This window comes from Eleginops maclovinus, chromosome 13 (genome assembly GCF_036324505.1).
Source record: "Eleginops maclovinus isolate JMC-PN-2008 ecotype Puerto Natales chromosome 13, JC_Emac_rtc_rv5, whole genome shotgun sequence".
In the NCBI taxonomy this organism is placed as follows: domain Eukaryota; kingdom Metazoa; phylum Chordata; class Actinopteri; order Perciformes; family Eleginopidae; genus Eleginops; species Eleginops maclovinus.
In genome coordinates, this window is record NC_086361.1 from 15,304,587 (window position 1) to 15,330,413 (window position 25,827).

Below are 25,827 nucleotides of genomic sequence, written 5' to 3' on the forward strand. Positions count from 1 at the left end.
ACAAGTCTTTTAAACACTTTCATTTTTTAGAGTTGAAGGGTTGCAACTAATACTTGTTTCCATTAGTAGTTAATGTGGAGAATATGTAACAACTAAATGATTCATCGTTAGCATATTACGCAAGCAATTATACATGATGTTTTCACTTTTGAAAAATTGGAATTAGGTGTACTGTTTCCATTAAAACTGGCCTAAACAATTCACAGATTTTCAAGGTGTTCGACAATTTCATTTAGCTAATTATTTAGTCTCTATTTCTATCTGGGAAATGTAAGTAAGTCATTACATCGTGGCTCGTTAGCAAAGCCCAGGTGTTACTGATCACATGGCTCTGTTAGAAGTGGAATTCAGCCCTCATTCATTTTATTACATACGCCTGCTGACAGGTGAACTGTTCAAACATACAGATCAATACCCAACTAAATTACTCAGACACACACACAACACGCGCACACACACACACACACACACACACACACACACACACACACACACACACACACACACACACACACACACACACACACACACACACACACACACACACACACACACACACACACACACAATCATATTATAAAATCCTCTGTTTTAAGTCGTGCAGCTTTTCCTGCAAAACCCTTCTCATACAAGCAATAACAGATCAGCCAATGTGTGTTATTGTTCAGATGCTGGGTAATTCATTTTGCCCTGAAAGTGATTCATATCCCACATAAGAAATTCAATGAAACATATCCATCATCCGCACACGGCTTTAACATTACATTTAGATTTCATTACAGCGGTATTGACTGCAATATTTATACAACGGTTTCAGAATGAGCCAGCTATTTCTGTCCTTCCTACATTCAGACACACGCACAAAAAGGAGGCGTTCAGGTTCCATGATCTTTAATAAAAGGCACATGTACAGCCAAAGTGAGATGAGTGAGTCCACTGGCATAGAGACGAAGCATTAAAACACAGAAATACAGGAAGTAGAGGTCAGGAGGAGAGAGATCTATCTGCTTTACAGTAGAGTCTACTTAAGTAACATCTTGTCGTTCTCGTTCAAGTAAGTCTAACACTAATATGTCACCGCGCTAAGGTAAACCGCCCCCCCCACCCCTGCCACACACACACACACACACACACACACACACACACACACACACACACACACACAGTCTGATCTTCCAGAGAGATCTTCCGGTGAAGTTCCGAGCAGATGAAGAAGCTGGGTTTCTGATTCGTCCTCGTCAGAGTTCATCCATCACGCGCAGTGCACACACCGATCCCACACTATCGATGGCATCTCCCTCGTATTTTTGCTCAAAGACACAAACAAATCCAACCTGTATTCTCATTCTGGAAAACAACCTGGCCCGGGTTCTCTGTGTGTCAGTTACTTTGGAGTATTTTTGATGGATGAAAACAAACTTGAGAATCACACATTTGACTGAAGATGATGGTGTTTTTGATACCTTGAAGAGGATCAACGCTGATCAAATAACATCTGTGGTTCTCCCAGCATGGCAGGAAATAACAAAGTGATTGGGATTTTTTTTTTTTTGGGAGATAACATAACCAAACATTCTCCTTACGGATCCTTTATAAAATAAATACATTTTCTTTCTGGTGTAAAAACTATAGCTATATGATTGTTTCTAAATCACTTTATATAACTGCAGTAAAAATGGCTAATATATCCCCCTGGTTCATTCTAACTATCGCCTCGAAATCAAAATCATCTTGGAACAAAATAAACAGTATGATATAAAGTAAATAATAAAGATTGAAATAAAGTAGTTCCAAAGGATCCAATAATAAAATGACCAAAAAGCAGCTGACACACATCCAACCTGAAGTCCGTTTGTAACCCAGTCATGTCCTCCCTCAGGGATTGATTGTCGGGACATTTTCACAAGAACAGTTGTGATCCGTTCACACACACACACACACACACACACACACACACACACACACACACACACACACACACACACACACACACACACACACACACACACACACACACACACACACACACACACACACACACACACACACACACACACACACACACACACACAGAATCAAGGGCAGTCAGTCACACGCTAAAACCCAAAATAAAAAATAAAAAGTTCACAGGTATTTAAATATTTAAGGTTAAGAGAAATAAAAAGGGGTATTAGTGTTGGAGGTTATATATAACCACAGATGGAGAAAGAAGTCGAAGAACTAAAACATGGACGCAGCCGTCTCTCCTCGTGTTTAAAGGTGAAAGGGGGTCATCGGGGAGGGGGGGAGGGGATGCAGTCTTTCTCCTGTTCTGGCAAAGCTTGAGACTCAAAATGGACACCCTTTTTTTCAAAACAGAAAGACATTGTTGACAAGACTCAGGCATAAAGTGAAGGAGGGAAGGGAAAGACACACACTGACACACACACTCTACATTCATTCATGTCCAAAGAACTGCTCCGTAGAGTCAGTCGCTCTATTTTCACATTATCACGTCTTTGGGACATTTCCACATAAAAGCAGAGAGTTCGGGCCACACTCGAGGGTCCGTCACTTTATTCTCTTCACCCCCCACTGTCTCTCTTACACACACACATTCACATTCACACACGCAACAAATACACCCAGCAAATCTTGCTTTGTTTGGTGTGTGTGCTACCTCTGGCTAGGGGTCAGGGGTGAAAGGTCAAACACAACCTGACCTCAGGGAGCCTCCACAGGTACACACCAGAACCACCTCCCTCAGCTCTCACCCCCACCCCAAAACCCCCTGCCGGTTTCACCCCATCCCTCTATCCCATAACAATGCCCACCCATCTCCACGGCAACTCACAGCTCCCCCTCGCGCAAGGGGTCTCACTATCTTGTAAAAGGAGGTAAGTGTAATAAGTGGTGTGTGTGTGTGTGTGTGTGTGTGTGTGTGTGTGTGTGTGTGTGTGTGTGTGTGTGTGTGTGTGTGTGTACCCTGCGTGAATGTGTGTGTGTAAGTGTTAAGAGGTATCAGTGGTTCAGTGGTGTCTCTCTTTAATCTTCATCAGCCCCTCGCCCTCCTTCACCCTTTTTCTTCTTCTTTTCATCTTCCTCCTCCTCCTCCTTTTCCTCTCCTCCTCCTCCTCTTCCTCCTCTTCCTTCACTCTTTATTTTTGGACTTGGAAGATGAACAGGCGCAGGTTGATGTTTTTGGCGGCCAGCAGTTTGTTGCACTCCACCGAGTCGGAGATGGGCAGAGGGACGTATTCGGTCTCGTTGGCGTCGTTGCAGAAGGAGTGGTGATGGATGACTGGCTTGATCCGCACGTCGTCGTACGGGCCCTTCAACAGCAGGAAGGAGCACTCTAGGGCAGAGTTCACCTAAACACAAACACACACACTTGTGTTATTGTATCATCCGCAACATTTGCTGCCTGTAACTTTGGAATCAAAACTAACATTTGAGGCACATTTACAACATTTACGTCTGTCCAAAATCTCATCACTTTTATGCCATATTGCAATAAAACTGTCAGCTGTTCAACTCGACACAACCTCCTCTCAGGAGTTATTCGAGTCATTAAACTCAAGCAGATGCTACTGTCCAGAACTGGAAACACTTCACTTCCTTATCTCAAATTAAAGTTGCTTCATTTTAAATAGAGCGTGAGACATCAGGGTTGCAACCTGTAAATCTCCCTCAAATCCAGAAATAAGCATCTTGGATGGCAGCCAAAAAATAGCATCTCACTTCTGTAACACTTTAAGGTGATATCTTAACACCGCACTCTGAAAATAAGCACGCTAAAGAACTTCAGAAATAAACACGGACAGACATAAGTGTGCGTACCTTGCTTTTGAGGATCAGCTGGAAGGAGAGGGTGCGTTTGCAGGACAGGTTGGGGTTGCGCTCGGAGTCGTTCACGCGGGCCTTCAGCACCCACGTCTGGTTGAGCACGGTGAAGCGCGGCGTCTCGTAGTACAGGCGAGTGATGAAGTCGTCCGTGCGGTACGGCCTGAACTGCACCTCTGGATGGAGCAGAGCAACCAGTTTGTCTAATGTGAGGAAAGGATGTTCTTAAAGGGTAACTTCGGTATCTTTCAACCTGAACCACAATCAACACCAACATCATTGTGTCATCGTGTCTAATGAGTGAAGGGACAGTACTGAGCGAGAGGGCTGCACACGGCTCGCAAGACAATCAGTGCTGACAATATACACCTACAAATTGTCTGTTTTCTCCACTCATGGGCTCAGATGGTGAGAATAAGTGTCTGACAGCGTTAGGGAAAGCACTCTACAGAGAAATAGGCTCCTACACTGTCCATTTTTTAAACCCACCATTTTAAACCCCCCCTCCTCTGCTGAGCGTTCTGCACTTTGTACATGTGTTGCTTTTAAATGGTATATCGTTTTAACTATATGGCTGTTATTTTGTATTCTTGTGTATTCTTTGTTATCGCCTTTATTTGTTTTTGTTTTGTGAGCTGAATGGTGTCTTTGCTCTCGCGTCATGTGACTTTTTGCAAAAAGCACTCTTGGAAACGTGTGTGCAGGAGAGAGGAGTTTGACGTGTGGGAGTACCGGCGTAGCGTTACCTTTAAGGTTTTCAATGTCATGGATTCAAAATGTAGCTGATTTATTTTGGATTTTACCGAACTGTCTCGCAAAGTTTAAAAACTTCTCCTTGAGTGAAACTTTGTGAGATGTAAAGAATTTTTTAAAATTTCTCTGGAAGTTCCTCTTTTTGTCAGACACTAGACAACAATCTTAGTCGGTCAGTGGCAAAAATTAGTACTTTTAGTGGACTTCTATTGCCCTAAGGATTACATTGCAGTCCTTTTTGCGCATGCAGCGTTCTCGCTCAATACTGGACTCATTTCTATTTCTGTATTTCATTTGTTAATATAAAAACTAACTAAAATGGGGTCCAGGATAATAAATACAAACTGAGGTTACCCTTTAACAGTTTTTCTCACACTATCATCATCTCCCCCTTTTCTTCTTGAATGTACCTGTAAAGCCGATCTTCTCGTAGCAGAGCAGTCCGAAGATGCTGTTGTAGAGCTGCATGTCTCTGCGGTGGCTCTGGTCCATCTCTCCCAGGATCCCCATCAGCTCCGTCCCGGTCTTAGTGGGGTGGCAGCACTCGCTCTCGTGGGCTGGCAGCTCGTGAAACGGACCTTGCCAGGGGCAGCCGATCCTCTTGTACTTACACTGCGTCACCCTGGAAAAACATAATGGTGAGGGTGAGTTAAAAGACAAACTTGATATAATATATAAATATTAGATGGATATTTACAGAGGAGCTCTAGGACAAATGTACATACTTATGTGAGTGGAAGGTGATAATAATACCGAAAGGAGGCTATTAACTTGTGTGTTGAACAAGGCTAATTAATACTCTACAAATAATACGTTTGTGCCGAGTGTCAACCTCATCCAGAAACTCTTCCGATTATATCAACTATTTCCTTTGCTTTGGAATGAATACCTGTTACAGTTTGAAAGAGAGGTAATTATAACCTGAAGGTAATGGTTAAGCCTCGGAAGTGGACCAAGGATTATTAAAACCACACTGGCGTTACTCACTTCCTGTTACCTGCAACTTTTGCCTCATACACACTACCAAGAGAATGAATGAGTTACAATGACTTCATAACATCTGTCCAGGGACTACAGGCACATTTACAGAATCAATTCATTTGCACTGTCCCTGTCTAATAAACTAAATCATTACATTACAATTGTATTTTATTTTCCATCCTAATTTTCCCTATTGTTTCAGAATGCTATTGACTGCTTTGTTTTCTTTGCGCCTTCCTCATACGGTAACAGTGGCGTGAATGAAGGAGAACAACGTCCTCTGTGTTAAAGAAGCGGTCGGATCCTTGCGCCACATTTTTCCGTCTGACCTGACCAGAAACCTGGTGACTGATTTGGCCGTTGTCATGGCAACATTGGCACGGGCACAGCTGTCCTAAGCAGGGTCACCTGTTGCTATAGCTACAACCCCATAGGATTTCATGCATTATAACTCAACCAGGCTGAATGGCGCACACACACACACACACACACACACACACACACACACACACACACACACACACACACACACACACACACACACACACACACACACAATCACATCAGCTGCTTTGCTTCATAAGAATTAGCAGCTGGTCACATGCTCCGCCATCTTCCCCAAATTAACTCCCTGTGATACTGCTACCACACACAGACACACACACACACACACACACACACACACACACACACACACAGATAGTACTGGTGAATTTGTCATTTTGTGTGTTGGTATGCACACAGCTTTTATTTTTAGGAGGATATAGATTTGATGAACCAAGTAATGGCCTAGCATTTTAATAAATATATATTATATATATATTTTAGAAGTCTGTTATTCATTTGTTTTATGGCACATTTAATTACATGCTGTTAGCAATAATTGTTATAAGGAGAAATAACCATTTTAGATTTGGAGCTATTCAACATTTTGGCTGAACCTTTCCTTAAAGGTGCCATAGAATGCATCTATCTGGTATTTTAAATTGTTCTCTGATGTCTACAAAGAAGGTATATGACTTTGGTTGATCCAGAAAATGTCCAGATGCAGTTTTACAGGCCCATCTATGATTTGGTCCTAGAATGAAACAAGCTGGATTGCCTTATTTTGGGGCTCATTTACATAATTATGACGAGCTCTGCTCTGATTGGCTGGTTTACAAGGAGCAATCCATGGCTGCCTCAAAGCCCACAGAAGTAAGTGAAGTTCACGAAACTGTGAGAGATGAACCATGGAGGCTATTGGCATCCAACCTTACATGTTAGAGCCTTTATCGGAGGAGGAAATCGATGAATTTGAAGAACAGCCAGTTCGTCGGAGATTGGAGAGCAACGTTACAGAGTGGTAAGTGTTAGTGTTTCCAGCAGCTGGTGTATGCACATGTTGGGGCTGGACTACCATGTGTTATGTCACACACAAGGATTGTTGTAAGTCGCCCGTTTTACCGCTGTGATATGCATATTCATGATTTGCACGTGAAGGAGGAAACAATGGTGTTTGAGGTTCACGGTATGTCAGCTCAATGTACCGAACTGTCCTTATTCAACTATGCCAAGGTAAACACAGTTTTCCATTCTATGGCACCTTTTAAGGGCCTTTGTGAACCTCCAACATGTATTAAAGCCTGTTAAGGGAAAAAGTGTGTGTGTGTGTGTGTGTGTGTGTGTGTGTGTGTGTGTGTGTGTGTGTGTGTGTGTGTGTGTGTGTGTGCACGCTGTATACCTGTCTTGGCACTCCTCTTTCTGGTGTCTCTCTAAGCTGGAGCGGGGGAACTGTTTTATGCAGAAGGTACACTCTGTCGGCAGCTCGCTGACAGCCTTCTCCACGGCAAGGTTCCTGCAGCACAGGTTCTTACTGATCTCACACCTACACACACACACACACACACACACACACACACAGGAAGCCACATGTCACCCCTCAGTGCAGTATAGCATTTGCGGTATGTAAAGAATATTTGTACAAGATCATGAACAATGCACAGGGATGAATTGCTAGTTACGTTATGGTTTTGGCAACAGTTAATGGGTATTTCATCATACGGCAGATGAGTATGTGTGAAATGACTGTCAACATGCAAACCCAGCACAAGTTATGGCTTCCTGTGGACATGCATCAGTGAAAAAGGCCAGAGAAGGTATCGCATTTTGATTCTGAGAACTTAATTAATTTAACTAGCTTTTGAAGGCATCTTACAGTCATTACTGCATCAATGTTTGTCTGCTGTTTGACATCATTCTCACATTGCATTACATTTGTGTTTTTTCAAACTATAATCGCTATTAGGTAGCATCCCATACTCCCTGCCTGACAAACAAATCAGGGTTTGTTTTGGATCATTTATTTAATTGGATGAAACGATATATATTGTCTCATTATTTGGCCTGGGAACATTTAACAATGCGTATATAACCAAAATGTCATATTTAGACCATAGACAATGATTTAGTGCCATTAATTAAATTATTTAACAGTCCATTGGTCTAAAGTATTCCTCATTTCCCTGTTTCCCCAACTCATTTTAGCTGAATGTCACAATCCCCTGAGTTGATTGGAGGGTAATTCAGAACACCTGTTGCACAGGGTGTGGGGACTGTCTGCTAATTAAGAATTGACAGCAGCTTGATAAATTCCCCTTCCTGGCCAATCAGGGTGCGACAATGCCCGACCTTTAAGGCTTAAAGGCACAGTCACACCTGTGGTCCCCCTTCTCCAGTCAAATTCCATTTCATGCGAGCAAAAGGGTTTGAGTAGAGTTCAACCTTGGTGAACTTTCCAACAAATATCGTCTCAATTGTCACTCGCCTGCTTTGGCCCACGTGTGATCGTACCTCAAGGTAAAAACAGGGCATTTTGATCCTTCCTCGACTTTATGCAATCCTCACACTAGCAGATATTGTCAGCCAGAAACTCTAGATGCTTTGAACTGTGTTTGCCTGCTTTGCTTTTCTGATTTGAAGTGGACTCAAAGTACCTGCAGTTGGGACACGTGGCCTGCTCCTCCTTGAGACGAGAATCAGCCAGAAGGTGGATGAAACAGCCTGCACACATCAGGTGTCCATTGGTACACTGTGGTGGAAAAAGATGAGGGCACAATCAAACTAAGTGTATAAGAAAAGTTACAAATAATTATCATTAATCTGGATCCAAAGTGGGAAGAGACACAGGGGAAATGTTTATAGTAGTTGTATCTAAACTTTCTTTTGTAACTTAAATGTAAACATAATTGATTTTTTTACAACTAGGATTCATTTAAACATCATTAATTAAAATTACTATATTTTGGTAAAATATTTTAGAAAAAATGGGTTACTAATATTGGAAATGTATTTAAATCAAACCGCATAATTTGTTCGGCTCATGCTAGTCTAATTTTAATTTAAGTCATAAAAACAAAAAGTTAAAGCTGCTTAAAATCATTAGAGTAACAGAAAAGCAGAAGTATTTCTGTAGAGTGGATATATCTGGAGTTTTATACTTTTGTGTGAAAATGATAGGGGTATGTGTAGGATATGTGAACTACTACACCTTACTTTTTGTGCTTCTATTAATCAATGCATGTTAAGGGAAGACTATTGTGTTTACATGTCATTTTGTGTTTACACAGTATTGTTAATACATGGTAAATTACTGTTTTAATGTGTGCTGCATGGTGAAGGCCAGGTAACTTTCAGACTAACTAAACAATTATTTATTACCACAGTGTTCACTTGACATTGAAGAGAGCACTTTGATGTCATTAAGGTCGATGTTCCGGTGGGTCAAAGGGCAAACGTTGAATGCAATTTAAGTTTCGTTTAGGTGCTAGATGTTTTTTATGTGGGGTTTGGGGATGTGGCTTTTCCTGAGGGTTATTTGGGGATAAGTCACAGTATAATGTTTTACAGCTGGCCCTGGGCCTGGGTGTGTCTGCTCTCATGGCTCTGCTTGCAGCACCGGGGCCTGTGTTGTATCTAATATCACTAAAAACAGAGCTGGCCAACACATTCAACAGGTTGGGGATCAGTGGTTGGCCCACTTTTGGGAGTGTCTAATATGAGGTCCAGCTTGTTCGTTGTTGTTGTTTGACAGTGGGGGGTTTTAGGATAATTATGAGGGGAAGGTTTGTGATTGACACCATGTTTACCTGATATACAGACGCCTTGGGCAAGTCTAGGCACACGGTGCAGCACAGCACTGAGTACAGTCTCTCCTCCAGCTTTCCTGACTCTCCCTCGGGCACTCTCACCCTCTTCTTGGGTGGCTCGTCTGGGTCAGGCTCGGGCCCTTCTCTCCGGATCCCGACCTCCTCCTGCATGGCTGCGACCCCGGCGACAGCCTCCACCGCTGCCCCCACGGCCCCGACCCCCATGCCGGCCGAGGAGGAGCCAGGGGCGGCCACACCGTCTCTCTCTTCCATTGAAGACATGACGACGGCTGTTTATATATTTCTCAGGTGTACCTGCCGCTGAGCCACAAATATTAGCAGATTAGCTCAGTGCTAGCGTACAACCTGTCAGGCTAACGGTCAGCTGACAGCTAGCTAACGTCGGCTAGGCTAACGCTCCGGCAGCAGGCTGTCAGAGAGGAATGCAGGCTAACTTATTATTATTATCAATGCCACCCTATACTTAAAATGTAACAAGCCAATGTGTTATAACGAGATCATGTGCATAATAACTTAATTAGACTAGTGTTGTTGACTTACAGTGAGGCTAGCAGACTATGCGGCTAGCTACGTTGACAAAAACACAGCAGTCCTCTCCCTCTGCAGAACAAAAACAACTCAGCTCGGCTCTCAGCTGTTGTTGCTCTCGACGCCGTTATTCGCCCTGACAGCAGATTACAACGATGTACACTGGCGGCCCAGCTCGGCTTCTCATCTACCCTCCCTGCTCCGGTACCGACTGACTCTCCGCGGAGGACCCACTGGACCTGTCGGTGATTAAAGCCGCGGGTAGAGACAGTTCTGCTGGGACTCGTCTCTCTGGTTACACAGCCATCTTTGTTTTTTTTTTTGTTTTTTTTCCTGTCCGTCTCCCCCGACTTCACCCTGCACAGCCTTAACGACTCCGGGTCAAATTCGTTATAACTCAGGCAGGCTCTCGATGGTGGCTAATAAATAATTTCATTAAAAGTAAATATGCTGTGTCTCCAACGGTCTCTATGTGGCAGTGACTACTTCAGCACAGCCGTGTGTTTGGCTGACAGCGGAATGTTTATTATGGCAGATGACTTGGGGTATTTAAAGAGTTTTTGAACGCGCATGCGTAGTGAACACCTGCGGGTCAGTGTGTATGGCAGTACGTGAAAGGTGACCAAAACCTGATATGCGACAAAGTTATGCCCCCTTCATCAGAGGACGCATATTTTATACATGTGTAATGTTTATGAACGAGACATACACCTTTTATAAGACCTAATATGTGAGATCTAACAAAACTTAACAACAACAACACTCTGCCATGTTATAGATCTGTACGTGGCAGCAATCTATCTAAAGTGGTTCAACTGGTTGTAAGTTGCCCTGTTTTTTTTGTGTTAAAGAAGCATTAATAATTCAGCCAGAAAAACCGGGTGTTCAAAGAAAAACCTTGGAGACTGATACTAGGTCCGAAACATTTATAAGCTTATTTATCCTTTAGTGCCCCAGATATGTGGTTTAGCAGCCTCAGGGACTGGGAGGGGTACATTTGTGTACAGAGTGGGGGGCTGTGTGTGTGTCCTTAGGTGGGGCAGGATGTCAAAGTGTCAGCTGTCTGCATTTGGGAGGATCAAGGCAACCCCTCCCATTGGACAGACAGATAAGCCTTATTTGGCTGTGGAGCTATACCACCCTCAGCCATGCATGCAGTTGTCACACAACATCCTCCAATGACTATATAATACACAGAATCTCACCACACATTTGTCAACATATTGCCAAAACTTGCTTATTTACTGGCTGTTAATCATCACATGGTTATGGTGCAAGGAATATCAATTCAGATCGGTTTGTTGTCAAACAAAACCAGTACAAAACACGGAAAATAAACAGAAATATGGCATTAAAGAGTTTATTAAATATGGCAAACTTTTACCAGGACTAAATTGAAAAGTTTTTCTATATAACTAACTACTTTTAGTTTATGATGGTATAGTATGGAAATGTGGCTAGATAAACAATCCCATCACAGACTTCTAGGAATCGACTTGAAGGGGATGGGTTAGTGTCCAAACACAAGGAATTAAAAAGATATCCACTAGGACTGGCTATAACATATCAGATCCTTAAAGTTAAACATGGCTTGCAGCAAAGTTAAATGTAACAACCAAAACACAAACACTTAAGAAATGTACTACAAAGTATGTTCATGGTTACACCAAAACTTTAGAAACAATCACAAACTGCAAATGTTTTTAAATCAAAATTAAGTCCTACTTGATTACACAACGTCTCATCTATGATTGCAGGACACATGACACACATTTATGAGGTTTATCTAGCCTCTTCAATCAGACCCTCATCAATCCCAACAGACTAAATCACATTATCTGCAGGTCATTCAAGGATTCAGCTACCAGGAAATCAGCGGTATTGTCCAGAACAATGAAAGTGATGACCCTGATCTAATCACATGGTTAAGCAGGAGATTGACATTGAGGCCCTGACTGCGCGGCTGGATGGGTGTTGCTGGTGTGAACAATCGGTTTGTCGTAGTTTTCAGCTGGGTGGTGTTGTGCGCTGGCTGTGGTGGGGTTGTGCAGGGGAGAGGTGAAGTTCTGCTGATGTAGAGAGTGAGACACCATTGCTGGATCAGAGGATGGGTGCGGATGGGTTAAGTGCCGGGTCGGGGTTTGTCGAGCTGTATTGGTGGAAGGTGGTGAATATGGAGGTGAATACTGTTGGATATTTTGTTTAGAGTGTGTCTTTATATTGGATTGAAGCTTATCTTGAGTTTGGGGGGCACCAAGCTGGTTGAAGTCAACGCTGCTGCTAACTCGAGACAGTGATTCCGATGGATCCTGTATTTCTGGTGTGCTAGAGGAGCCACAGCCTGGTTTCTGTTGACCAGGTGTGGCCTCTGCAAGAGTGTGCGCCTGTATCTGTGGCGATATGTTGTAAACTGTGCCTGTCTTTTTTGATTGTTGCGGTGGTGTTTTGTCTTCATCACATCCTCCTCCCAATCTAATCTCTGTTTGATGGTCATCATGTCTGCTGAACTCTGTTTGTGTGGCTTCTTCCCCGCTGCTGTTGTGTCCTCTTGGTGTCGTTGTTTCTGTTGCATTGGTCTGGGCTTGTCTCTGGACTTGTCTGGGCTTGTCTGGTTCTGCTCCAGCATCTGTTGTGTCCCTCTGAGTTTTGTCTATGAGTGCCCTCTGCCTGCAACCTGAAGCCATAGCCTTCACCCAGGGGTGCAGCAGGGTCTGCTCGGCTGTCAGCCTCACTGCGGGGTCTGGCTGAAGCAGCGCTCTTACAAGGCCTTTGGCTTCTGCACACAAATACACACAAGCATGAGAATAAGAAACAGATAGTTTGTAAGTGTTTTATGCATTTGTAGCAGCACACTTTATTCCTCTGTACTCCTCACCTCCTGAGATGGGGTCCCAGTAGGGGGGCAGGAAGTGGAGTTGTCCCTGTTTTATCAGCTGGAACAACTCTTCCTGGTCTCGATCCCGACTGCGGAATGGGGGAAATCCACACAGCAGGACGTAGAGGATAACACCCAGTGCCCATACATCCACTGCAACACCATAACCTGTGGGGTCAAACCACATTTAGTTTTGAAAATACCACTGAAAATCAGCTTAAAGTGTAGGGAAGACCTTTTTAAAACAAGAAACATTGTTTTTTAGTAATGCATATATAGATTTAAAAGTAAAAAGCAATTAAAGGATGTGATTTATGAAGCAAACAGCACCCACCTGTCTCACAGAGGATCTCTGGGGCTACATACGTGGGTGTGCCGCATATGGTGAAAACTGGTTCAGTCACAACCATGGCGAGACCAAAGTCTCCCAGCTTCAGCCTACAGATGCCAGCAGCCACACGCTCTATCTGAAAAAGAACAAAACAACATTAAGTAACAAAGTGAGACTTTGAGGTTTTGACACTTTATTTTTATTCACTTGGATTTTAGTTTTTGCTAAAAGGTGATTTCCGTTTATTTCACCACGTTAATGACTTGTACTGGTATTACATCATCACAATGTGGAACAGTCTGATATGTAAGACTATTGTTGCCTACAATAAAGATGGTTTTAGTGTTTCGTGCTGATAGTCTTTTTTGTATATAGGAATAAAAAATGTAATTTATTTTTTAATGAATAATTTGTTTTCTAAATACTACGCCCCCACTTTGTATTGAAAATAATGTAATAGTTATATATGGCACCCCAAGTGGTATGCTAAGAAACTAACATTAGTGCCATCATAGATCTTTAAAGATGCAACAATCACATACAAATTGTCATGTGGTTCTCAAATCCCCCTGACACTCACCAGAAGGTTTTCTGGTTTGAGGTCTCGGTGCACGATACTTTTGGAGTGGATGTAGTTCAGTGCTCCGCTCACGTCTGACACCATCAGTCCGGCTTCTTCCTCTGGAAATTTCCCCCTCTCACTGATGGCCTCAAACAGATCCCCGCCGCTCACCATCTCCATCACCAGGTACGAGTGAGTGTGCGTGTGGTGGTGCGCAAACAGCCGTACTATGCGAGGGTGACGGAGGCTACCCAGAAGGCTCAGCTCATTTTGCATCATGTGCTCCCGACCAATCAGCTTGGAGCGTTCAACAATCTTCACGGCAAGTATTTGTCCGTTGTCAAGGCGGCGGCACTCTCGCACTATTGCAAAGTTGCCATCTCCAACCGCGCGGCCAATTTCATAGCAACGCTCGATATCTGCCAGAGTGACATCACTTCCATCTGATGAGAGGTCAAAGGTCGACCTCTGCTGTATGTTCTTGTGTACTTGACCCACATCTGGGAGTTGATTTAAGACTAATTGGGCAACGCTCTTCTCCTCTTCTCTGCTGATTGGCTGAGGAGGTGGAGGGCTGTTGTGAACATTCAACTTTCTAACTTCCTGCTCGGCAGAAGAACTTCCTTTTTGCTTCCTCGACACAGGAGGAAGTGGGACCCTTCCTGACAAGGGATTGAGCCGCTCTGGACCGTGACATTTAGCTTTTCTTGCTAAGCATTCTTCACACAGTGTAGGAGAAGGTATGTCTGCTTCTCTTAGACCGTCCTCGTGTTTAAATGGACCAATGACAGACGTCCGCCTCTCTCTGGCCTCGCCCCTCACACGCAGTCTCTGCAGGTGGTTTGGCAAGTGAGAAGGTTTTCTGCATGAATTCTTTTTGTGACACTTCTGAACATCTGGGTTGTAATTGTCCAACTGGAGTACATCTATATGCTGAGTATATGGCTGCGTACTTGGGTGTGTGTTGTTGTGATTTTTGACTTGATGTGTATTTGTGTCCTGGTGTGCTTCTTGGGTAGTTTGCGTCTCACTGCTGTCTGTCCCTTCACTGTATCCACTGTCCGCTTTAGCAGCTTTATCTGATGCTGGTCGAAGTCTTTTCTCCCAGGCCCGTAGTGCGTCAGCCCGGTAATGAGAATGTTCTGGAAACAGCTCTTCCAGAGCGTCCTGCACACTGCTCAGCTCTGGACGAACCTTCCCTAGTGCCAGGAAGGCCACTTCGCCTCGGAAGAAATCACATATACCTTTCACCTATGGCAGAAAGAAAGAAATCATGTTTTGTTTGAGTTTAATGTAACGTAGAGGTAATTCCTCTAACAATGCTGGTCAGCATGACAGCAGAAAGCCACTGAGCGATATGTGTGTGCCTTAGTGTGTATATACACCAAATGTATTGTAATATTGGAGTTTTTCTCTTTGCAAGTGGTGCTCCTACAGAAGAGAACAGCCTGGAACCCCTGGGTAATTTTATTTTGAAAAAGCTTGGTTTGAATTTAAATCGGTCTCGCTTAATCAAAAGCTGTCAAGTGAATATCATGTTTGTTAAGTCAAGTCTGGATTACCAACTGCGAAAAGAGGGTCTCGGTCATCCAGTTTCAAGACCTTCATTATTTTGCATTTGTGCTCACATGTCACATTACTAGTACTGCACAGCCAACCTGAGGGGCAGGTTCAAAATGCAGAGCATGTAGGAACAATGTTGGAATAATAAAAATTAGCCCATCAGTGTGTTTTGGTCTGGTTGAGCTTCACCTCTCGTGCGTGGGTCGTGTAAAGGCGTGTGACTCTGGCTCTGTGCCAACGAGGAAACCCCAACGCCTCAGAGATATCCAATAGCAGTTGCTCAAAGGACACCACACCTCTGCGGTTCAACAGGACTGTAACCTTGAAAACGGAGACAAAAATCACTTATAAATTAGGAAATCCTTTCCAATGTAAATTACTCGCTGTGTGTTTTAACATTTAAATTTTAGGTTGCCAGGTTGTGAAAAATCCCTCTGGTGCTTTTTGGTCTTTTTAGTTGACCAGGAAAACCCCACTGATTGACCACGGTACTGAAAAGCAACACCACAAAATCCATTCAATATTATTAACGTTTATAACGTCAGGCTTGGTGGCTTATTAACAATTGAAAAACCCATTCATAATGATCATGTTACAAACATTATGACTATTATTAGCAAATTGAAGTGATAACCACTCACAACATTTCAAAGCCAAACAAGTGTCAAATTACACCTTAAATGTTACATTAGTCAAATATTAAATAACCATTAATTAAGCCATAAGTTACAATAAATAAACCTTGAATATTGGCGTATTTTAATTCCCTTCTGAAAAAGCTCAATCTCACCTTGCGCAGAGTACTTTGACCACATGGCCGTATGATGGTGACCAGGTGGGGCCTCTCTGCACTCTCTTCTGCATGGCGGGTGTGGAAGAGAGGGAGGTGAGGAGGATGAGGAAGCGGAGGAGGGAAGTGGGACCTGTGGACATGTCCAGCAGGGTGGGGTTGTAGGGGCCATGGTTGGGGTGCCCCACCAGCACGCTTTAACAAGGGGACAGGAGGAACTGAACACGGGTAGAAATGGAGGATAAGGGTGACGGCACAAAGACAGAAAGCAAGAGTGGGATTATTGAAAGTGCGCTCAATAGCACTGATGTCATCACATTGTTTCTTCAAGACTTTTATACAAAGGAAACTCATAAGTAACACAACACCAGTTTGTCGTCATTGTGTTAGTCTGTGCGCGTGTGTGAAAACAAATCCGACTGATCAGATTTGAGTGTTTTCCATCACACAGAGTGCAAGGGCCATTTGAGATTCTTTAAACACCTGGCTGAATTATTTAGGTTTCCTTAAGTCATGCACACCCCCACACAACTACACAAAAGCTTGCCTGACCTGGTTAGGGCTCAGCTGAATCTGCATCATTGATGAAGCATTAGAGACACACACAGCATCTTTGACGTTTCACTTTCTGGCACTGAGGGAGGCGGAGAGATGCTATCTGTTCAGTCAGTGGGGGTTTGTTTTTTGTTGTGTTTTCAGATGCAGAACAACAGACAGAAACACAAGACCTGTATACTTCTAACTGACCACTGCCCCCCCCTTTTAACCAGACACCACTGCCGCCCCGAGAGTGAGCAACTGCACACACAATCACACAAAGTCTTAACAATTAAAGTTTGGACACAGAAAAAGTTCCATTTCCTTAATTTAAACATCTTATAAAGAGCCGGCTGTGGCCAGTCAAGGTAGACTGACTCAGGATTTTCTTGGTGGTTAGAGGTTCATTAATTGTTTGTGCGATGGTAGATTATTATTTCAGTACACTTAAACAGTAACTAATAGTAAAATCACATACATCTTAAAATCCTAATAGTTTTCATAACAAAAAAAACCCACCTCCTGTATGTTACACTTTAAAAGGTTTAGCTCTAAGTGAAACTAATGCAGTAACACTTAATCTGGTTGGGTTTAAAGAAAGGAAATGTAACTCCCGGATTCTTGGTTTTGGGTTTTTTTCTTCATGGTTAAATATGCACTAATGGTTATTTGCTTTTCATAAAAGTTTAAGCTAAATTAAACGTAGTGCCATCTCAGTCAGAACTTTTCATCTTTTAAAAGATAGTGTGTTCATGTTAGCTCAATAGGTATAGATTATTTCCATTTGAAGAAGATAATATTTGTAACAGAAGGTTTTGACTGTCTTTCAGAATGACAAAAACCTTTAAGTAATTCACGTTATATTGCTTATGTACAAATACATATTACACAAAACACTAACACAAACAAAAGGAAAGCAAGAATAACAAACTAAAAATACATATCCATGTTGGATGACATATGATCAAATCGCTATTACATCATTCATTTCAGGCTTTAAATGGTAAATGTAATATGCTCTAATTTCCTGAACATACTATATCTCTTATTCATACATCCTAAAGTATTGATGTATAGAAAAAAACATCACATTGTGGTTATAAATGCTATCATATCTAAATAAGTAGCCTATGACCATCCCTCACATAAATAATCATTTATTGGACAGAAAACTTCATTTAGTTATCCTTTTTAGGATAACATTTGTTGTGTAATACAATGCTATCCCTCGGACTCCTGAGAAGTTTTCAAATATTTTAACTCAAAGTCATTTCAATCCGGGTATCGACTCACCTGCCATTCGCCATTTAGTATTTCGCGCTGCTTCGCATCCATACCGAGCTCTCTGTGAGGGCATCATGACTCTCAATACCAACACATCTAATTAAATCTATTTGATTTTGTATTCCTCCATTAGTCCCCAGCTGTTTAAAGTAACGGTTCACTCTGTGACATTAACCAACATGGTGTATAGCTACTGTGGTTACCATGGTTACTCGTCAAGTTAAAGAGCTAGATACGAGAACCTACCGGAAGTGGGGCGACTTCGCCGTCAAAATAAAATATTTTGAATGTAATATTGTGCTGTGGTTGGCCTATGTATAGAGCAGCACTACTTTTAAATAAACACGTGTTTGTCAACCATACAACAATCGAAGTAAAGTGAGTATGTTCTCATGTTAATGTTCGTTATGCTTAAAGATGGTTGGGTGGTCAACGATGTTTTACTTTGAAAGTTCTGACCGGAACTGTACCGTTTTTTACTTTTTGTTCATGTTATATTATATATTAAAACAACTAGCCACCTGGAAATTAAAAATCATTGTCAAAGTTTTTGTAAAATAAAAAATTGAATTGAACTACATCTAGGTCTATAAGTGATGTTGGGCTATAAAGGGTTATTTTGGCCATCCTCCCATTGCTATGGCATCAATGGTCATGGTTGTAAAACCCATTTTCTCAGTACCTTTATCTCCCTGATTTGTTGTTGCAGCTGCTGAATTTGTATAATGGTTCCAACATAACCATTTTTAATTCATTGATGTCAAATACAAGGAGTTCCACAATTACAACATGCCCCACTACACCGGGGAATGGTGTAACAGTAAGATAAAGTGATAAAAATGCAGTTTCCCCAAGTGCTTCACAAAGATCAATGTACTGACATCATTACCTTTAGTATTTTCCTAATCTATTTGATTGAGCCACCTGGTGCACTGGTTCTTAACCTGAGATTCAGGACCCTCACAATTCATTGTGGGTTGTGAATTCTTTTGAGGGCCTTGATGTGATAGATGTACCAGGACATTAAACCCCCTCCCTCACACACCCTTCCCTCATCCAGCACCAGTCACTTTCTATTCTCCGCTGCTACTGACAATGTGCTTTGCACTAAGAATTATTTGCACTAAAGACCTACGTGCACTACTGTCAATTGTGTTGATTGTGTCTGATATATATATATATATATATATTACTTAGTTTTTTGTATACCCCTTTATCTAGGCCCTTACTCCCCCTTTTTTTCTAGGCCCTTATCTTTTTATGTTATATGTTCATGTTTATGTTCGCACTGTATTTCAATTGTATGTATGTATAACACATGTAGACATTTGACAATAAAGTGGACTTTGACTTAGATCGGAAAAGGAGAAAAAACTAGTTTCTGTTGCGTATAATTTCCTTGAATATTTTCCTTGTTAAATACTGGATAATCATTTTCCCTATTTCAAGCTGCAATTTTATATCCTAGAAACTACAGGGGGAAATCAGTCTTTTGTTTCATTAAATAAATTGGACATATGCATGAGGGGTGCAAGTAAGCATGGTCCCTAGCACAACAAGGTTAGTAACTACTGGCCTTGGGCACTAAAGGCATACTCACAATGGCCTTCCTTCATTCTTTGCATTCATGTCTGCTCTACAGTCACTATCTTTGTTGTTTTTTAAAATATATTTTTAGAAAGTAAACTGTTCCTCAGTTTGTTACAACCTCAAAATTCATTGAGTTCCCTTCTGTGAGCTCAACTGTAGTAACTGCCTTTTTAAGAACCTGTCTCTATGTGGACTTGAGAGTTAGCGAAGGATTAATACAACACATTATTTATTGTACAAAACCTTATAGGGACTGGAATGACTGGAAGAAAGTTATAGTGTAAAATCACACTGACAGAGAGGGGGGAACTGCCAGTCTCACAGGCAGTTACCATAGTTTCACTGAAGGAATCTAATACTTAGCCTCACACACACACATTCACACGCACAGAAACATTCACACACACACACAGACAGTGTCCGGTTGATCTTCTAATACGCTGCCCCCCATGGCTCTATCTCCAAGGATACTGTTACTATTGAATCAGTCCGCAACAAATCCTATTCCGGCTTGGCATCCTGGACTCACCGAGAACCAACACTGTGTCTCAAAAATAAAAGTGCCAAATAGTGATTATCCAAAACCAACCATTTATTATCCTATATTATTATAAGTGTTCTATCTTCCGTTTGGAAAACATTTCATCCATTAGATACCATGAAACTCTCTCGTTGATTAATCACATGAAAGAAATTATTTGTTGTATTCATTTATCAGTTCCCATGTGTCCATGGTATATGACAAGTGATATGTCTGCAGCTGGACCTGAACAGAGGACATTGTGATTCTATGGCCCGGTTTCTTAACTCAAAAGGCCCTCAGAAGATTATTTTATGTAGAGTTTGCTGGTCATTTTGTTATTCCACAGGATTAAGAGTCTCATAAAATCAAATTTTCGTTTTTGGCTCATAATCATGACCAGATTATATGTTAGTGCACATGGTTCAAGAGAATACACTAATGATGCACCACCAGTACTAGTCCAGCAGAGGGGGTGAGTGTGTCTGCGGGGTTTTACCAGCGGCCAGAGCAGCTGCCCACAGGCATGTAAATTGTTTCCCTGGAAGAACAACCCAGCTAGATAAACAAGAGACAATTAGTCTTGTAATAACATCAAGATTATGTTTAAGGATACAAATGTAAAATCCTATCATGGCATGCAGTGGCATCATACAGGTTGATTCTCACAACCTTCTGTCCACCAAATGAATTCAAAGAAAGAGGGAGGGAAATCTGACAGAGAGAATACATGTTGCGTCACTGAAAAACTAATGGACTGTTTTCCCACTTTTCTTAGTTGCAGTTTGCACACCAGAGGATTTACAGAACAACTCAAGGAATGCAGACTCAGGCCCATCTGCTGAGGTCACACACACACACACACACACACACACACACACACACACACATACACACATACACACATACACACACATACACACATACACACACACACACATACACACACACACACACACACACACCCGGGTTGCCAGGCTGTAAAACAAATGACCCCTTTTTTGGTAAGTGCCAGCCACAATGTACCAAAACTTACAGTATTTATTAGGTAGTATGTGCCGTTTAGTGATAGTTACCCTATTAGTGATACATTAATGGGGTTTTTACATTTATGTTGCAGCTGCTAAGTGTTGTCCTTATCATACTGGTCTGATAGCTTATCCATAATAATAAACCATCATCAAGAAGCCTTAGCTACAGCTAGGCACTCATGCTCCATTTTAACAAGGCAGTGAGAAAGGATTCAGATGAGTGTAGTAAAAAAAACTTAAAGGAGCTGCTGCAGAATGAATGTTAGAGCAGGGAGTGGCATGTCCAGATGTTTATTTAGTGGCGTTTTTCACAACAGTCACACACAGATGCACAGAAAAAAGCTGCATGAAAGCTGAAAGAACAATCGACATTTCTCCGTAAATGACACTCCCACTCTTCCTTAATTTGATCAAGCATTTTATCCCACGCTTCAAGCTTTCTGCAAATGTCAGCTCAATGTATTTAAACACACACGCAAAGATATGCTCACAGATGCCAGCTTAGCTAAAGCAGTGTGTTAATGCCAAACACAAGCACTGCAGAGTGCATGGACAGTGTAGGGGTTGTTAGCTTGTCTCAAGTCAACAACCTCAGCAGCAGTCTAGCCTGAAAGATTGATTGTGTTATGTATACAAGATCAGACAAGTTCAACTCAATAGAAGCTAAGATTCAGCAGAAACCAAGTAAAGGAGCTGCTAAAACATGTGGCCATCTGTGTTCATTCATTTGTGCAAGATTGCGCTTTTTCCTGAAGCCTCAAGCTTTGAATGTGTTAGAAGCCGTTATGAAGAAGGGAATGTCTCGCATGTAACTGCCGTAAAAAATCCAAATCAATCTTATGACCTTAGTGGCATCCCAGAACACTATATCACAGGATTGCACAACATCAAACACACACATGGTAAACTCAACCCTAGACCGCATGTGGACGTGGTTTAGTCTAGAGCTGAACGATTTCAACCTTTCACCTCCTCTCTCTCTCCTCTCTCTGTCACACACACACACACACACACACACACACACACACACACACACACACACACACACACACACACACACACACACACACACACACACACACACACACACACACACACACACACACACCTGTTTGAGGCAAAAGTCATACCCTTGCGTTTTACAGATTCGTCACACACATGTGCCCATTTAGATACATCATTGGAAAAGAGAGAAGGGAGGCAACTGGAGAAAGGGGCAGTGGGACAGGGTGGGGAATATGGTGTGATGTGATGACAGCATTAGAAATTGACTTTTCCCCTCAGTCCCTGCTTTTTCCTAGTGTGCGTTCAGAGGGGAGATACTTTAAATGTGTGTTTGTTATTGCACAACTTACAGAGATCATCAGACCATCTGCAGATAGGGGAATTTCATCAGAGACAGACAGATGATAAGTAGATGTTTGTGCTTTTGATCAATGCTGCTGTGTGTATAGCAAATCAATGTGAGGACTGATTTAACCCTTTGTATGTCTGGATATGTTTTGCAAGTGTCACTTCTTCATTTGCATCTTTGAGGGGGACTTGGCATTAGGTCTTTGGTATTAGATTTAAAGCAATAGTTTGACATGTTGGGAACTACACATATATGCTTTCTTTGATCTCAAATGCAAAGACTGGAAAGTCACTGGGCCTGGCCATGAAAACGTATCTAGTTACCCTAAAGCAACACTTTTTAAAACTTTAGTTTTTGTACAAATTAATGTGGTTACATTGTAACCCCCTCCACTCCACTAGGGGTCTCTGCCTGTGTTCTTTGCTGGCTGGCTATTTGTTTGTCTTTCAGGTGATCCGGGTTGGTTTGGTTAAAAAGGCCAACACCAGCCCTCAGGCCAGCTCACTCTTCTTTCGAACACAGCTGTTGGTTCGTCAGTTGCAAATTTTCACACACCCATACATGCATGAAAACCACTTAATGACTCTCATGTTTGTTTTAGGTTTATTTGGGCTTAGTTGTAAAAACAAAATGCTTTTTTTTTAACATAAAAACTTGTCTGGTCTCCTATTTTGGTTGCAACCTGTAACAGAGAGGTCATATGTTAGTTATTGAGCTTACGCTTTTGTTGTATCCTTTGACAGATCCACCAAGCGGTTTATCCCTCTTTTCTTAGCGGTCTTTGAATTTCCTTCCTAACAACAAAAATCAGAATCAGAAAAAAAAAGATTTATTTAAGAGTTCCACTTAGTTTGACACCATTATTAGTTGTAGTTAAGAATCATAAACATGCGGTTTTAAGGTTTTGCAATGTTGTGGCACAGAACATGTTTATTAGTTTGCAAAAACAAACACAGTTGTAAGAAATCAACCTTCTGACAGCCTTATTTTTTTTTAAACTCATGACTGTGACTATTCTGTCACGTGTAAGCGACTAGGTGTGTTTACAAGGGTGTATACACACACACACACACACACACACACACACACACACACACACACACACACACACACACACACACACACACACACACACACACACACACACACAGGCTTGTTACCCTCTGTGCTCAGGCAGGCTAGACGGAGGTCATTAGAAGTCAAACAAGAACAAAAGCAAGTGGAAAACCAGAGGAAGACAGGCCACAGAGGAGCTATGTAGTGAAGCAAGTAGAGGGGGCAGAGAGGACAGACTTAACATACATTACAAACCTCAACCCCCCCCCCCCACCCCTTTTGAAAAATCAATCACTACGGCCCTCCCTCCCCTCAGACTCAATCTGTTTTTCTTCTCATCTCTCTGACAGTGGGGGATTGTTCTCCCTCCCCCTCTCTTTACTCTGCCTTTTATTCTCTTAAGCTTTGGTGTATTAACTGTTGCTATCCTTCTCTCTATTAACCAAGTGTTAAAACATTCAAATGTCCTTTGTTAGCATGGTCATGAATGAGTATAGCATCCCCAGGGGCATTCCTTTATCAAGGCTTACATTGTATTACATGTAAACATTCGGTATGTAAGGGAATACATTCCTGTGCACACACAGACTACTAACAAATGAAAACACATAAAACATTCCAGCTCTCCTTCAAATAAACTTGTTTTGCATGGTAGACATTTTTGTTAAACAAATATCACACACTTAAAGTTAAGGATGTTGGAGGAGGTGCTGTGGGTGACTGCCATGTGTCAAGAACTCTTCTCCAACTTTGCATTTGTATCGTTTATTCCGTCTATTGCACTGTTATGTTATGACTTTTACTAAAAATAATACTTGTTTTGCATATTAGCTATTTTTGCAAAAATAAATATGACACACTCACAAAGAATTAACATGTTGCCAGTGGTGGAATGCAATGAAGTACTCTTACTATACTTAGAATTTGAAAGTACTTCCAAGTAATTGTATGCTCCTTTATACTTCTGCTCGACTACATTTAGGCTTTAGTTACAGGTTGCCTTTCAGAATATATGAATAAACATTGAGATGTCCTGCAGCAAAGTAAGAAATATTAGTTCTATTTTAACAAGCTGTGACTTAAGGCATCAGTGATCATAATACAATCACTAATACACTGATATACTGTATTTACCAATAACAACACATTCTTTTATCTTTGGGTACTTTAGATATATACAGCGGGTAAAATAAGTATTGAACATGTCACCATTTTTCTCAGTAAATATATTTCTAAAGGTGCTATTGACATGACATTTTGATCAGATGTCGGTAACAACCCATGCAATCCACACATGCAAAGAAATCAAACCATAGATGTCCACAAATTAAGTTATGTGTATTAAAATGGAATGCCACTGGGAAAAAGTATTGAACACATGAAGAAAGGGAGGTGCAAAAAGGCATGGAAAGCCAAGACACCAGCTGAAATCTATCAGTAATTAGAAAGCAATCCTGCCCTTCAGTGCAAATGAATATCAGCTGGTTCAGTCCCAACTGGTGGCCTATAAAAACGTCTCTCATTACCAAGGTGTCACACAAGAAAGATCTCATGATGGGTAAAAGCAAAGAGCTCTCTCAAGCCCTTCGCAACCTTATTGTTGCAAAACATACTGATGGCGTTACAGAAGGATTTCTAAACTTCTGAATGTTCCAGTGAGCACTGTTCGGGCCATAATACGGAAGTGGAAAGATTTGGTGAAAAATGTCACCATAAACCAGCCACGACCAGGTGCTCCTCGCAAGATTCTTGACAGAGGAGTGAAAAGAGGTAAGGAAGTACTAAGTACTGCACTCAACCGCCATGGCCTGTATGCACGCTCACCACGCAAGACTCCATTGATGAATAAAAAGCATGTTGAAGCTCGTTTAAAGTTTGCTGCACAACATTTCGACAAGCCTGTGAAATACTGGGAGAATATAGTGTGATCATATGAGTCCAAAGTTGAACTCTTTGGATGTCATAATACACACCATGTATGGAGGTCAAATGGCACTGCACATCACCCCAGAAACACCATACCAACAGGAAGTTTGGAGGTGGGAACAGCATGGTGTGGGGCTGTTTTTCAGCATACGGCACTGACAAACTTCATATAATTG

At 41.8% G+C, this 25,827-nt stretch overlaps 2 protein-coding genes across 4 annotated transcripts; both read right to left on the minus strand.

Annotated features, from left to right (window-relative positions):
* Window positions 1-874: 874 nt before the first annotated feature.
* Window positions 875-10,766, minus strand: zftraf1 (zinc finger TRAF-type containing 1). Of its 3 annotated transcripts, none has more exons than XM_063900035.1 (7): window positions 10,245-10,766; window positions 9,684-10,004; window positions 8,532-8,626; window positions 7,280-7,423; window positions 4,986-5,197; window positions 3,820-3,998; window positions 875-3,350 (listed from the first exon to the last, which is right to left on the minus strand). In XM_063900035.1, exons 2-7 carry the CDS (start codon window positions 9,963-9,965, stop codon window positions 3,138-3,140), a joined length of 1,125 nt encoding a protein of 374 aa, XP_063756105.1. In that variant the 5' UTR covers window positions 9,966-10,004; window positions 10,245-10,766; the 3' UTR covers window positions 875-3,137. The 3 variants fall into 3 exon arrangements, with proteins under 3 accessions (XP_063756105.1, XP_063756103.1, XP_063756104.1); XM_063900033.1 differs by having other exon boundaries at window positions 3,820-4,025; XM_063900034.1 differs by having other exon boundaries at window positions 3,820-4,025; window positions 9,684-10,766.
* A 1,391-nt stretch (window positions 10,767-12,157) lies between these two features.
* On the minus strand, window positions 12,158-18,341 carry dclk3 (doublecortin-like kinase 3). Its single transcript, XM_063898682.1, has 7 exons — window positions 18,184-18,341; window positions 16,354-16,571; window positions 15,753-15,884; window positions 14,019-15,251; window positions 13,442-13,574; window positions 13,108-13,275; window positions 12,158-13,008 (listed from the first exon to the last, which is right to left on the minus strand). The coding sequence occupies exons 1-7, from the start codon at window positions 18,248-18,250 to the stop codon at window positions 12,158-12,160; spliced, it is 2,802 nt and encodes a 933-aa protein (XP_063754752.1). The 5' UTR covers window positions 18,251-18,341.
* Window positions 18,342-25,827: the final 7,486 nt, after the last annotated feature.